Source organism: Hylaeus anthracinus, unplaced genomic scaffold (genome assembly GCF_026225885.1).
Source record: "Hylaeus anthracinus isolate JK02 unplaced genomic scaffold, UHH_iyHylAnth1.0_haploid 11994, whole genome shotgun sequence".
Taxonomy (NCBI): Eukaryota; Metazoa; Arthropoda; class Insecta; order Hymenoptera; family Colletidae; genus Hylaeus; species Hylaeus anthracinus.
Genome location: NW_026534341.1, coordinates 15705976 through 15718875, shown reverse-complemented (window position 1 = coordinate 15718875; position 12900 = coordinate 15705976). Strand labels below are relative to the sequence as shown.

The 12900-nt window shown below is 38.5% G+C and overlaps 1 protein-coding gene across 8 annotated transcripts in view; it reads left to right on the top strand.

Moving 5' to 3' along the window:
- Window positions 1–12900, top strand: part of LOC128888513 (rho GTPase-activating protein 32) — a 234728-nt gene that overhangs the window by 22253 nt on the left and 199575 nt on the right. For all 8 annotated transcript variants that reach the window (XM_054145421.1, XM_054145420.1, XM_054145418.1 and 5 more), the window contains one exon: window positions 4158–4361. In XM_054145421.1, the coding sequence (XP_054001396.1) occupies window positions 4293–4361 (69 nt within the window). In that variant the 5' untranslated portion in view covers window positions 4158–4292. The remainder of the gene's footprint in view (window positions 1–4157; window positions 4362–12900) is intronic.

The window sequence follows — 12900 nt, the reverse complement described above, 5'->3', positions numbered from 1 at the left end:
TTTGAAAAAATGTCGGATGGGGTTTCGTTTTTGAATTATTAACGAAAAACACTGACCAATCACAGCGTCCGAGGAGCGCGCGTTCAGAGCATAGGCGTAAGCGAGGAGGCTCGAGCCAGCGAACAAGCGGGCCGGTAAAACAGCACGCGTTAATACCAGTGTGAGGTTGTAGCACATGAAACGTCTGATTTATAATGAAAACTTTAAGCAAATATAACTTTTTCTTTATATTAAACGTTACTGATCAAGATAGGAGGTATCGAAATCTGTACATTTAATGAAGAAATTACACATTTCCTACCTTCAAATACGTAATCGTTAAAAAATTTCAATGACAATTTATCATAATAAATTTGAATCTAACTTTAACATGAGAATCGTTAAAATGTACAACTTACAACTGTAAGAAAATGGATGAAAATATGTAAATGTTTGAAAAATAAAATGAAGGAGACTCTAAACTTTGCATTAATGCGTCAAAGATCTGAAGGATAGAAATATTTTTCGAGAAAGTGGATAAAAAAATTTGCCAATACAAAATGAGGCATTTCATGTGTTACAACGTAAAAATACCAGTAATAAAAATGCCTGAAATTAACCTTACATACCCTAAGTTTCAAATTTAATACCGAACTTTTAAATCGAATTGTACACTTGCAATTGGTTTGTTTTTAATATTTGGCTGTATGTATGTTACCATTGCATAATGTTCTTTTGAACAAAAGTTGAAAAAATAAACGTCAGCTGTCAAAATTGTTCAAATCATAAATACATTGATATTTTTTAAAATTTAATTTGGAAAATCAGGCTTCTAAGGGTTAACATGTGAAGGCAGAATTAAAATTAGACTCACCCATTGACTTGTAAGTTGACCTGTTTTCGTGAAGAAGGGCTGCGGCGAGTGGGTCATCGCACCGATCCTGGCCTGGCACCTGCTACGCGGCTCAGCTGATGGGACGGCCGGTCACTGAACTCACTGCACTTTACACAGGGTTTTCCACGGTCACTATCACTTTGCACCGAGTCCTTTGCACCCAATATTTGGTGGCCCCGAAAGGGGCCGATTTGTATTATTGGAGAAAGAATACGCCACCCTTTTTTCATAATTCTCTGGGAGTAAATTCTGCACCCGCACATATTTGTATAGGTGTAGAGAACTCTCCCGAAGAAATCGGTGCATCGACGACCGGCTGACGCTGAAATACAACATAAATAGTTAGTATGAATAGAATACATAATTCCGACAACAAACACGAAAGCGGTAAAAAGTTAAACGTACCCTGAGTTGCGGCTTACGTCGCGCAGCACACTTTGAGTGGGATCCTCAGCAATCCGATCCAGGACGTCTTCCTCCGAATTCGTGGAACGTAGGCGAGGGCGTCCCGAATCGGCAGACTTCGGTTGGAGGACCCCATCCGAATAAAGCCGCGTTACCAATAGCCGAATGCTCTTGGCAGCCGGCGGCCGCGATCGCGGATATCGTTGGCGATAACACCGCGCTGCCTCCTCCGAATTGCGCCCGCACTCCACATACACGCAAAATATTTCAAACCATTCTTGATTCGAGCGCACCATTTTTTCCCAGTTGACACTGCGGCGGTCATTTCGAAACTGAATTCTGGAGAAAAACAGTTTTATTTCCAGAAAACACTCCCACCCTTGTTCATTACCTGGCCCCCATCCCTTAGGAACGTTTCTTTCTTAACGAAATGCAACGTCGCGTTGTCTGAACACATGTTTCGCCGAACAGTCAATCGTAAGACAAACCCATTGCTGGTCGACTTGGAGGTAGCGGCCGTCGATGTTGGATACCTCGTTTTTACAACCACTTCCCCAAGGCACGGTAACTCCGCGATCTTGTCATAAATTTTGCGATAGCCATGCAGCGGCCGACTAACTGCTTTCGACAACCCCTACACGTGACGCACCGTTCTTTTCTATCAATGGGGAAGGTATTCCAAGTTTCGGCGGAAAGTAAATGATTTTAATCGTCGATTGTGCTCATCAGCCACCGAGATAATACTCTAAATGATTAATAAATCTTTATTTTGCAAATATCAAAATAATTCCCGAAAATAAACAAACATCGCAATATTTGAAGGCATGTATTATCTCAAACGGTTTCGAGTTTCAGTTCTCCATATGCCTGAAGTTTGTGATTTTTGGATTTTAAGAAACATTAAAATCATTTACTTTCGAAATGACCGCCGCAGTGTCAACTGGGAAAAAATGGTGCGCTCGAATCAAGAATGGTTTGAAATATTTTGCGTGTATGTGGAGTGCGGGCGCAATTCGGAGGAGGCAGCGCGGTGTTATCGCCAACGATATCCGCGATCGCGGCCGCCGGCTGCCAAGAGCATTCGGCTATTGGTAACGCGGCTTTATTCGGATGGGGTCCTCCAACCGAAGTCTGCCGATTCGGGACGCCCTCGCCTACGTTCCACGAATTCGGAGGAAGACGTCCTGGATCGGATTGCTGAGGATCCCACTCAAAGTGTGCTGCGCGACGTAAGCCGCAACTCAGGGTACGTTTAACTTTTTACCGCTTTCGTGTTTGTTGTCGGAATTATGTATTCTATTCATACTAACTATTTATGTTGTATTTCAGCGTCAGCCGGTCGTCGATGCACCGATTTCTTCGGGAGAGTTCTCTACACCTATACAAATATGTGCGGGTGCAGAATTTACTCCCAGAGAATTATGAAAAAAGGGTGGCGTATTCTTTCTCCAATAATACAAATCGGCCCCTTTCGGGGCCACCAAATATTGGGTGCAAAGGACTCGGTGCAAAGTGATAGTGACCGTGGAAAACCCTGTGTAAAGTGCAGTGAGTTCAGTGACCGGCCGTCCCATCAGCTGAGCCGCGTAGCAGGTGCCAGGCCAGGATCGGTGCGATGACCCACTCGCCGCAGCCCTTCTTCACGAAAACAGGTCAACTTACAAGTCAATGGGTGAGTCTAATTTTAATTCTGCCTTCACATGTTAACCCTTAGAAGCCTGATTTTCCAAATTAAATTTTAAAAAATATCAATGTATTTATGATTTGAACAATTTTGACAGCTGACGTTTATTTTTTCAACTTTTGTTCAAAAGAACATTATGCAATGGTAACATACATACAGCCAAATATTAAAAACAAACCAATTGCAAGTGTACAATTCGATTTAAAAGTTCGGTATTAAATTTGAAACTTAGGGTATGTAAGGTTAATTTCAGGCATTTTTATTACTGGTATTTTTACGTTGTAACACATGAAATGCCTCATTTTGTATTGGCAAATTTTTTTATCCACTTTCTCGAAAAATATTTCTATCCTTCAGATCTTTGACGCATTAATGCAAAGTTTAGAGTCTCCTTCATTTTATTTTTCAAACATTTACATATTTTCATCCATTTTCTTACAGTTGTAAGTTGTACATTTTAACGATTCTCATGTTAAAGTTAGATTCAAATTTATTATGATAAATTGTCATTGAAATTTTTTAACGATTACGTATTTGAAGGTAGGAAATGTGTAATTTCTTCATTAAATGTACAGATTTCGATACCTCCTATCTTGATCAGTAACGTTTAATATAAAGAAAAAGTTATATTTGCTTAAAGTTTTCATTATAAATCAGACGTTTCATGTGCTACAACCTCACACTGGTATTAACGCGTGCTGTTTTACCGGCCCGCTTGTTCGCTGGCTCGAGCCTCCTCGCTTACGCCTATGCTCTGAACGCGCGCTCCTCGGACGCTGTGATTGGTCAGTGTTTTTCGTTAATAATTCAAAAACGAAACCCCATCCGACATTTTTTCAAAGGAAATTGTTGTTCAGAATCGTCTCAGCTACCCCCCATTTCCGGCTCCTCCCCGAGTTTTGGGACACCCTGTATTTTACAATGAATATAATAATATTGTTATATCGTTTTGCATAAGTGCACATACTTTTTGGATACTTTTAGCACGTATTTATTAAATCAACCAGTACCATAAATGCATAAAATTCGCTACGTAATAATATTTACACATATTTGTAATAATTATATAATTTTAATTATAGTTATATAATTATAATAACTCTATCGTTCATTATTCTGCACTGAAGTTAATATGTTAGAATTGTAAAAGTGGCCATGAAGACGTCTGAACACCGTGACAAATTGTTTGCGCAGAAGAACGCGAAAGAGGAATAATGGTTCAATCGAGAGGAAAGTGAAGTCCCATCCGTCATCCTGGCGCGTGGCAAACCAGGCCAGAGGCCTGGATCCTCATCCTCCTCGTCCTCGTCCACGGAGAGGCTCCAAAGGATGCCAGGATCGGCTCAGGAGAGGCCGCGTGCTCAACGGCTGACAGATATTGAGCCTCACGCTACAAAAGTGAGTAAACATTCGCTATTGAAATGATTTACGAGCCAATATTTAATGTTTTTGGCTATAGGAGACAAGAAGAAACTAATAGTGAAGTTTTCAGCGTGGAATACAACGTTTAGACCAATAATTTTCATCCTTTGAAGTCATAGTTAGAAAATAATCAATTTGAATGAAATAGTGTAGGAGTAAAATATTTATTTCGGTCCGTTTTTAGCTGCGAAAAGGATATGATTATAATTGAAAGGAACAGTGTTATCTTGCTTTACTCAGGATATTAAATTAAGGAGATGATGTAGGTTTTAGTGGTTTCTGAGGAATGCAGAAGGCGATATGCTACAATTAACAGGCCCTCTTCAGAGGTTCAAGATCTTGCAAAAAATAAAAGTATAAACAATGTAGACAGTGGTGTACCTGAGGAAAGTAGTATAAATGATATTGGAAAATGTATGAAAATGTTTAAGCAAAGCAAGCAAGGATATGATAGTAGCTGAAAGAGGGAATAATAATTATACCCCTCTGTAGAGTATAATGATTCTAGATAAAGTATAAGGATTCAGAAATAAGTTTCTGAAGAAAATTAATAGTTAAAACTTCAGATTGCTATAAATTCCACATAAAATAGAAAATTATTATTAGTATGTTATCATTGCTTCTAGGTGTAAACTATGTGTTTACATCTAATTATAATTTATACAATCGATTAATTGATCGCATCGTATATTTAACATTTACAAGTATTAGAATTTTGCACAACTAATTTTTATGTTGAATATTACTCTCAAGATACCATGTATTCTATCCACAGAACCATTAATAGTTATTTTCGATTATTAGCTTCTGTAATTAACACGTTTGTTTCTTTTTCAGAATCTTTGTTTGAAAATTCATTTAAATGAATAATTAGACTATGAACAATTAGGACTAGAACAAATAAGTGACTTGAACAGTAGGCCAGAAATAAAATTCATAAACCACAGGAAAATTCTGATAAACTCCTTACTGATTATTAGTCTTTAATTTCAACATTTGATTTTGCGACGTTATGTTGTCATTATTTATATTTTGATAGAGAATTTTAAAATGTCCCTTTTGAGAAATGTCTATTTTTTGGGCCGCACTTTAATATACTAAATTACACGATTGAACTTCACTCCTGGCATTGACTTCCAATGCCTCGAGCATTATTTATAGCGAAATTTTTATCTGTTCCCTCGATAAATATTTCATCTGGCATGGCTGGTTATTCATAGAAATGCAAAACGTTCCATGTTATGTGTTACGATACAACTAACTCGTAGCCATCATTCACCTTGATCTTCCTTTCATTTTCATTTTGTATCCCGATGATATCAGCCGCCTTTCTATTAATTACTTACTCGACCTTTGTGTCTGGGTATATACATATAATAGTAGGTCGGAAACTGCGCCATACATCAAGTTTCTTTCCACATCTTATAGCTAATCTTCCTTCAAATTATTGTTTCGTTTAGCTTTCTCCCGTTCTGTTTGCTTTCTCCTTTTACCTAGGAAATAATACTTTCCGCGTACAAATTTCATCGACTTATTTAACATCATTGCCTATCGTTATTAAAGTGAAACAGTCCTAATTGTGATAAGTCCAGTTTATGTTGTTAATATCATTATTGACAGTTTGGTGGAATTCTGATGTATTTTAGTGGATTGAGCAGATTTAGCTTATTGGTATTTATTTTTGATTTACTAATATTATATTCCAAAAACTCTTACTCATTGTAATGGTTTCATATTTGTTGATTTATATGTTACCTCCTGAACCAACACAGAAAAAGGAAAAATGAGTTTTGTTTGGATTTGTTTAATAGTATTTCATATAATTTCATATAATACATTAAACTTATTTATGGAATAGTTTAAATAAAAATTCCTATTACTTACTTGTTAGATTCTAGGTGACAACGGAAACTTGTTTATTGTTCTTTTTCTCATAGATAATGGAAGGTGCTTCTATATATTATTTAACGAAGTATATTTGTGAAAAAAGTAAAAAATAATTTTTGTAGACAATTTTATATTGAATTCTTAAAAAAATCATTCTTTCATTTTTAAAAAATTCGATTTGCACGTTAGAGAAAAACTTTCTGTATGTTTTTGTAGGGTTCCGTGAGATCTACAACGAAAAACAAGTTTAAATAAAAAATGTTCATTATTAAAAGAGTTACGAATTCTTGAAAATTGGGAAGCTTTTTAAACATTTTTCCGCGAAAAAGAGCTAAAGAATAGAGTCTTTCGACAGTTAAATATTTTTTAAAAATTCCTCACCCAAAGACACATAGTTTCCCGTTTTGATCATTGAACTTCATTTATCTATTCAAGAGTTATAATTTTTTCAAATTTTAATCGTGAATTCTGGGGCGAAATTCGGCGCACTTTAACTGTAGTTAAGTTTACACTCAATTGTATTAAATAATCAACGCAAAACATTCAACCAAAATTTCCAGCCGTGTAAGCAAACAACTAGAAGCGGTTACTCAAGAGGGGCAAGAGTGGAGGAGGAGGAGGTGGACAAAAGATTTCATTTTTTCCGTTTTCTCCTTTTTGTCGATATGGAGCCTTTGGTCTTTGAACACGGTTTTCAGAGGGCCTGGTAAAGCCGCATTCACCAGAGAATGCGGAAGTTGGTTCTATTTCGCTCTGGTTTCGTTCGTCCATCTCGCTAGCGTGAGAGCAAATCGATAGGCTTTGCCGGCACCGTCGTATACACACACTGGAGTGCGTAACCGACATCCTCTCCTGGAACACCCGTCCGTTTGACGGAAGCCTTCTACACTAACACGCAAAACTCAGCGGACAAATTTTTAAATGGTTTAAAAACATGGAAGTTTTCAACCGATTGAAATTAAACTCCGTGAGGAGTAGTTTTGTAGTGCCCTCTGGGCATGTGTAAAGTTACATGAGCGAGGGTTGATGCGAAGGAGTTAATTCACCTCCTTAAAGGGGAGGGTGTAGAAAAACGCCTCTTTGGACAAAGCCAGGGGTGACGGGAGGGGTTGAAAAATTCAAAAAACCTTTGGGTGTGCTCCCCTTGATGCCCTCTACAAAATGCAGCCCTTGAAATCTCACTCGGACAAACCAACCCTCACAACTCCCCACCCCCTCTAAAATCCACAATTTTTGGACGACGGTCTCGATTTTGGACTCAATGCTATCTCTGGACTCTCTTGATCCAGAAAATGTCATCACTCATACCGAGCACACCATAGGCACCCTTTGGGGGGGTGGAACAGCACGCGAATTTTCACCTCTTTCATAAAGGAGCACTTCCACACATCGGAGAACAATGAATGCCGAAAAGGTCCCGTTTCGAAAACTGCCCCCGGAGCTGAAGGGAGGGGGGCAAAGGAAGGGATGGTCCACCCCAAGTGTAAGGGTTGGAACGTTGTCACGTTGCGTGGATTACATGTCCAACAGTCCAAACCATTGGAGCGACACAGTTTTGATGTCTTTTTCCAGCGTGAATAGCAATAAAATACGAAAAAGTCGATTTTTTTTAAAAACTTGCTTCCTACTTCAAGCCCATCGCCAGGGTGAACGAGCAACTCCACGGCAACGCCGTTCGTGGATTCGGACGCGCGAATGCTTCATTAACAGATCCCCAAAAAATCAGAGTTTTTGAATAACGCTTTCGTTGTTAAATCGGAGCAGATTTGAAAGAGTAGTAAGTGGGCCGGACGGAGTAGGCATTCAGAAGTGGAGCGAGGGCCTGCACCCGTACGTGGTCAGCCCACGTTAAATTGAGGTCCGATCTGGTTTGACCACGTACGTGTCAGGTCCTCGTTCCGCTTCTGAATGCCGGCTCACTTATTACTCTTTCAAATCTGCTCCGATTTAACAACAAAAGCGTGATTGCAAAAATCTGAATTTTTGGGTACCTGTTAATAAAGCATTCGCGCATCCGATACCACGAACGGCGTTGACGTGCGGTTGCTAGTTTACCCTGCAGATGGGCCTGAAATTGGGCGTGGGTTTTCCCAAAAAAAACGAAATTTTCGTATTTTATTGCCATTTACGCAGGAAAAAGGCATCAAAACTGTGTCAGCCCGATGCCCTACACTGTAAGACATGTGATTCACGCAGCGTGACAACGTTCCAACCCTTACTCTTGGGGTGGACCACCCCAACTTCTGCCACCCTCCCTTCAGCTCCGGGGCATTTTTCGAAACGGGACCTTTTCGGCATTCATCCTTCACGTATCGAGAACAAACATGGTGAATTTCATCGCCCTCCGATGTGTGGTAGTGCTCCCTTACGAAAGGGGTTGAAAATTTGCGAGCTTGCCCCCCCCCCCCCCGCCCCCAAAAGGTGCCTATGGGATGCATGGTATGGATGATAACATTTTCTAGATCAGGAAAGTCCAGAGAATGCATTGTGCCCAAAATCGAGACCGTCGTCCAAAAATTGTGGATTTTAGAGGGGGTAGGAGGTTGTGGGGGGTAGGTTTGTCCAAGAGGGATTTCAAGGGTGCATTTTGTAGAGGGCATCAAGGAGAGTCGCCCCAAAGGTTTTTTTGAATTTTTCAACCCCTTCCGTCATCCCTGGCCTGTTTCAAAGAGGCGTTTTTCTACACCCTCCCCTTTAGGGGGGTGAATTAACCCCTTCACATCAACCCTCGCCATTGCAACTTTGCACACATCCAGAAAACACTTGAAGACTATTTCTCACGAAGTTTCACCGAAATCGGTTGACAACTCTCATAGTTATGAGCATTTAAAAAATCGTTCCGGTTTGCTTGTCCGCTAGTGTAGTAACTGTTCAACTCTACAGATGAGAGATGCCCTCATCGTTGCAGCCAACTCCCAGGTACAAGCGTTAACCATTTTTTGTTTGTTTTTATTTTTTACTGTCGTGGTGGGAAAAATCATCGAATAGACACCCCAGAGATGGCGTTTGAGGAATAGTATTGGACTTTGAATCACTAAAAACATCACCACCTTCGCATACTCTCGCCCTCTGAAGGCTAAACTTGAGAATATATTATACATAGACTTATCCTAGACCTAATCCAGATTTCGAGATTCAGAATGATAGTAGGAAATCCTGTGGTATCCTTCTTTCCTTTGAATTTGAGAATATACGTAGACCTGTAGGATCGGAAGGATTGATAGGTCGAACACTTGTGTAACTCCGTTGATTCCGTTCCTCACAGTTTTATTATGGAATATTACGGACAGCGATTCGACCCGTGCTGAAGACTGAAACGGACTGGCTTGTTGCACCCGGCCATCGTCTCTTAAAAAGGGCATTCGGCAAGAAAGAAAGAAAATTAGATAGAATAGGAAAATGGAGGAAAAGGAGAAAATTAGGAAAGTTTATAGTAAGGATAGCGGAAGAATCATAAATAAATTACTGAAGTGGTTTCACCTGGGCCTGAATAGCGTCAGCTCTCAGGCCCCAGCGAAACCTTGAAAGGGACACGGTGAATTAGAGACGATGACAACGGGGTTCTTCGCCTCGCACGGGTCTGGTCGCCAAATGTGCACGAAATACAAAACAGTAGAAAGTTCTACTGGGAAAGGCGTATGTGGTCCTTAGGTCGCCACAGACCTATAGCTAGGGCCGGGCAAGATTATCGTGGCGCCCCTCCAGGGGCTTAAAATTTTTAAGAAAAGAAGACAAGGTAATAATATCAAACGATGAATTTGTAGCTAGATTGTAAAGATCGTTAAACTACAATATATAGTAGCTTTACTAATCTAAACGGATAAAAATGAACCCATAAAACACTTTAAAAAAGTAAAAAAATTACGCCAAGTACATGAAAAAGTGGAGGACTCAAGGAGTTATCATAGAAAAATAAAAGATCCCCATAAAAAACTACAAGAAAGTAGAAAAAAATGTGAAATCGAAATGAGCTGCCAGTACATGAAAGTCCTTTCCAATAAAGTGCAAAGGCGACACTGTGTAACACAATGTAGAATTAGGCATTCTCAGATCATCAAAACCCATACTTTCTCTCCTGCAGGCTTTTACATGGGGATCTTTTATTTTTCTATGATAACTCCTTGAGTCCTCCACTTTTTCATGTACTTGGCGTAATTTTTTTACTTCTTTGATGTTTTTTATGGGGATCTCACTACTTGTTATAAAGATAATTTGTATAGTGAATGACTTCAAATAATTCTTACATTATATTATATGTATAGTACTTTGTGTACAATTCATAGTACGTGAAGGAGTTTATGGCGCTGAACGTATTGAACATTGAACTGTAATAACAACCACAATTAACATCTTTCGAAGAAAAATATGTATGCATTTTTAGCATTTCGTGGCCAAGCTTGTTTTTCTACTCGTAAATCATCAATGGCTATCCATGTTGTGCCTTCACCTCTTATATATTTCATGACATTAATTTTATTTGTAAATAACACATACAAACCTTATTTTACTTGCAAATTAATGTAGAGCTTAAAATAAAAATACATTTGTCTTTTATTATAGTAAGCGTAGAGTCTACAATATACATAATGTGTCTGAAGCCAGATATAGGAAAGAGACCAGCTTCAGTCCTTTGAGTTTTTAAAAGTACACACAATGCATGGCAGAAAGTTTTGTTGCAAGAAATTTAAATAATGAGAAAATGAACAGATCCACTATTTGTAACACATAATTTATTGTATTACGATAATATAGAAAAAGAGAGGTCAGATTTAGTTCTTTAAATCCTCAAAAGTATGCATGACACGTGACAGAAAGTCTTGTTCCAAGAAATTTAAATGCTACTGATAAAGTGATTACAATAATATAGAAAATGGGAGATGGGTTTGAATCCTTTAAGGTTTCAAAAGTACATGGAACGCATTGCAGTAAGTTTCATTGCAAGAGATTTATTAAAGAAGAATGAGAAATGAATAGAGATCCACTATTTCTAACGCACAATTTATTGTACTAGAATACAGTTCATATGTACACAGAATGCATGACAGAAAGTCTTGTTGCAAGCAATCTAAACGTTTATGACGGAGTGAAAATAAAAAATGTGGTCTACTATTTATAAGAAACAATTATATTGTATTAGAACACTTATTCTTATTGCACAATGTTTCTTATTTGCACAAAATGAACATTTACAGAAAGTTGTATTATGAACTGCACACTCAAACACCAAATTTATATATTTCTTTTCACAACGTCAAGGTAGATGTTTCATCACTTATAACCATATACTTCCCAATACAATATTACTACACGTAGTCTTTAAAATAATTATTCAATTTGCGGCGTCCAAATGTCACAAATACAAACTGACAGGTTATACAGGTTAGAAATGAACGAGCGGCGTAAACGGCAGCCATATTACAATTCTGGCCGACGAGCCCTGCCGACTGATTCCGAAAGCCGACGAATCGACGAATGGGCTTAGCTCCTATTGGCTAATTGTTGACAAAAAGAATAAGAATCAGAATCAGAAGACAAATCTACAATTTCCGACAGATTCATGACATGATATTACGATATCTCAGTTGTACATGGATCAATTTCATTGATTTTGGTTTTATTCGAAAGTTTACATGCAATTTACATAAGAAAAATGCCTTTAAATGTAGAAAATATTGCAGGCGTGATGAGATATTAATGAAAGAAGTTTCAGGTTATATACTATTTTTTCTCTTCATGTTTACTCCGTTATCGTACCCTTGACCCCTATGATTATGCAGTTCAAGTTCGTGTTTATTTAGTACATTCAGAATTACTTCAGTAAGCCCTGCGCCACTAGTCACTGACAGAAATGAATTCTATGAAATGCTCCTTTATGGTTATATAGGGTGTCTCAAATATGTTGTAACATCTTGAAAGGGGTGGTTCAGGAGGTGATTTGAAACAACTTTTTCCTTAGCGAAAATGTTGTCCGAGGTTTCGTTAAGGAGATATTAAGCGAAAACTCCAACCAATCAGAGCGCGCGTATACCGTTCGCGGTAGCGTATGAGCGCAACTGCCTATCGCGTACCCTACGCTCAACCGGTATACTTATCTTTTCCGCAGTAGTGGTCCGAAATATTACCTATCATTGCTAATCTCAAATGTTCCTGCATGACCGGATCAAACTTGTCTATTAGTTGTACTAGACCCAAGAACTTCCCATTGTTCGGAGTGTACAATTTGTCCGAGGTTCCTCTAAATGCCATATTATTTTCAGCGAGGTAAAGAACAATATTCATCAACCGAATCAAAACATTATTCCACCGCAAAGTTTCTCTGCTAATCAATTTCCGTTCTTCGCAATCGATCGTTTTTTTTCCTTCCTTTAATCTCATTTCAGCTTCAATCCATTGATGGTAAAATTTCTTATGGGAATATGCTGTTTTCATGCATTTTTAGAGTTTCAGATAAATGTTTCCAGTCTTTATATCCATCAGACACTAATTTCGACATCGATTGATTATCGAAAAGCCAAGAACAAAAATAAAAAACTCGATCCTTAGAAATAGAATAAACTAACCAACGACGTGGGACAGTTACATTATTTGCAAGTTTTTTAATATAGTGAGAACTTGTAACATGACGACC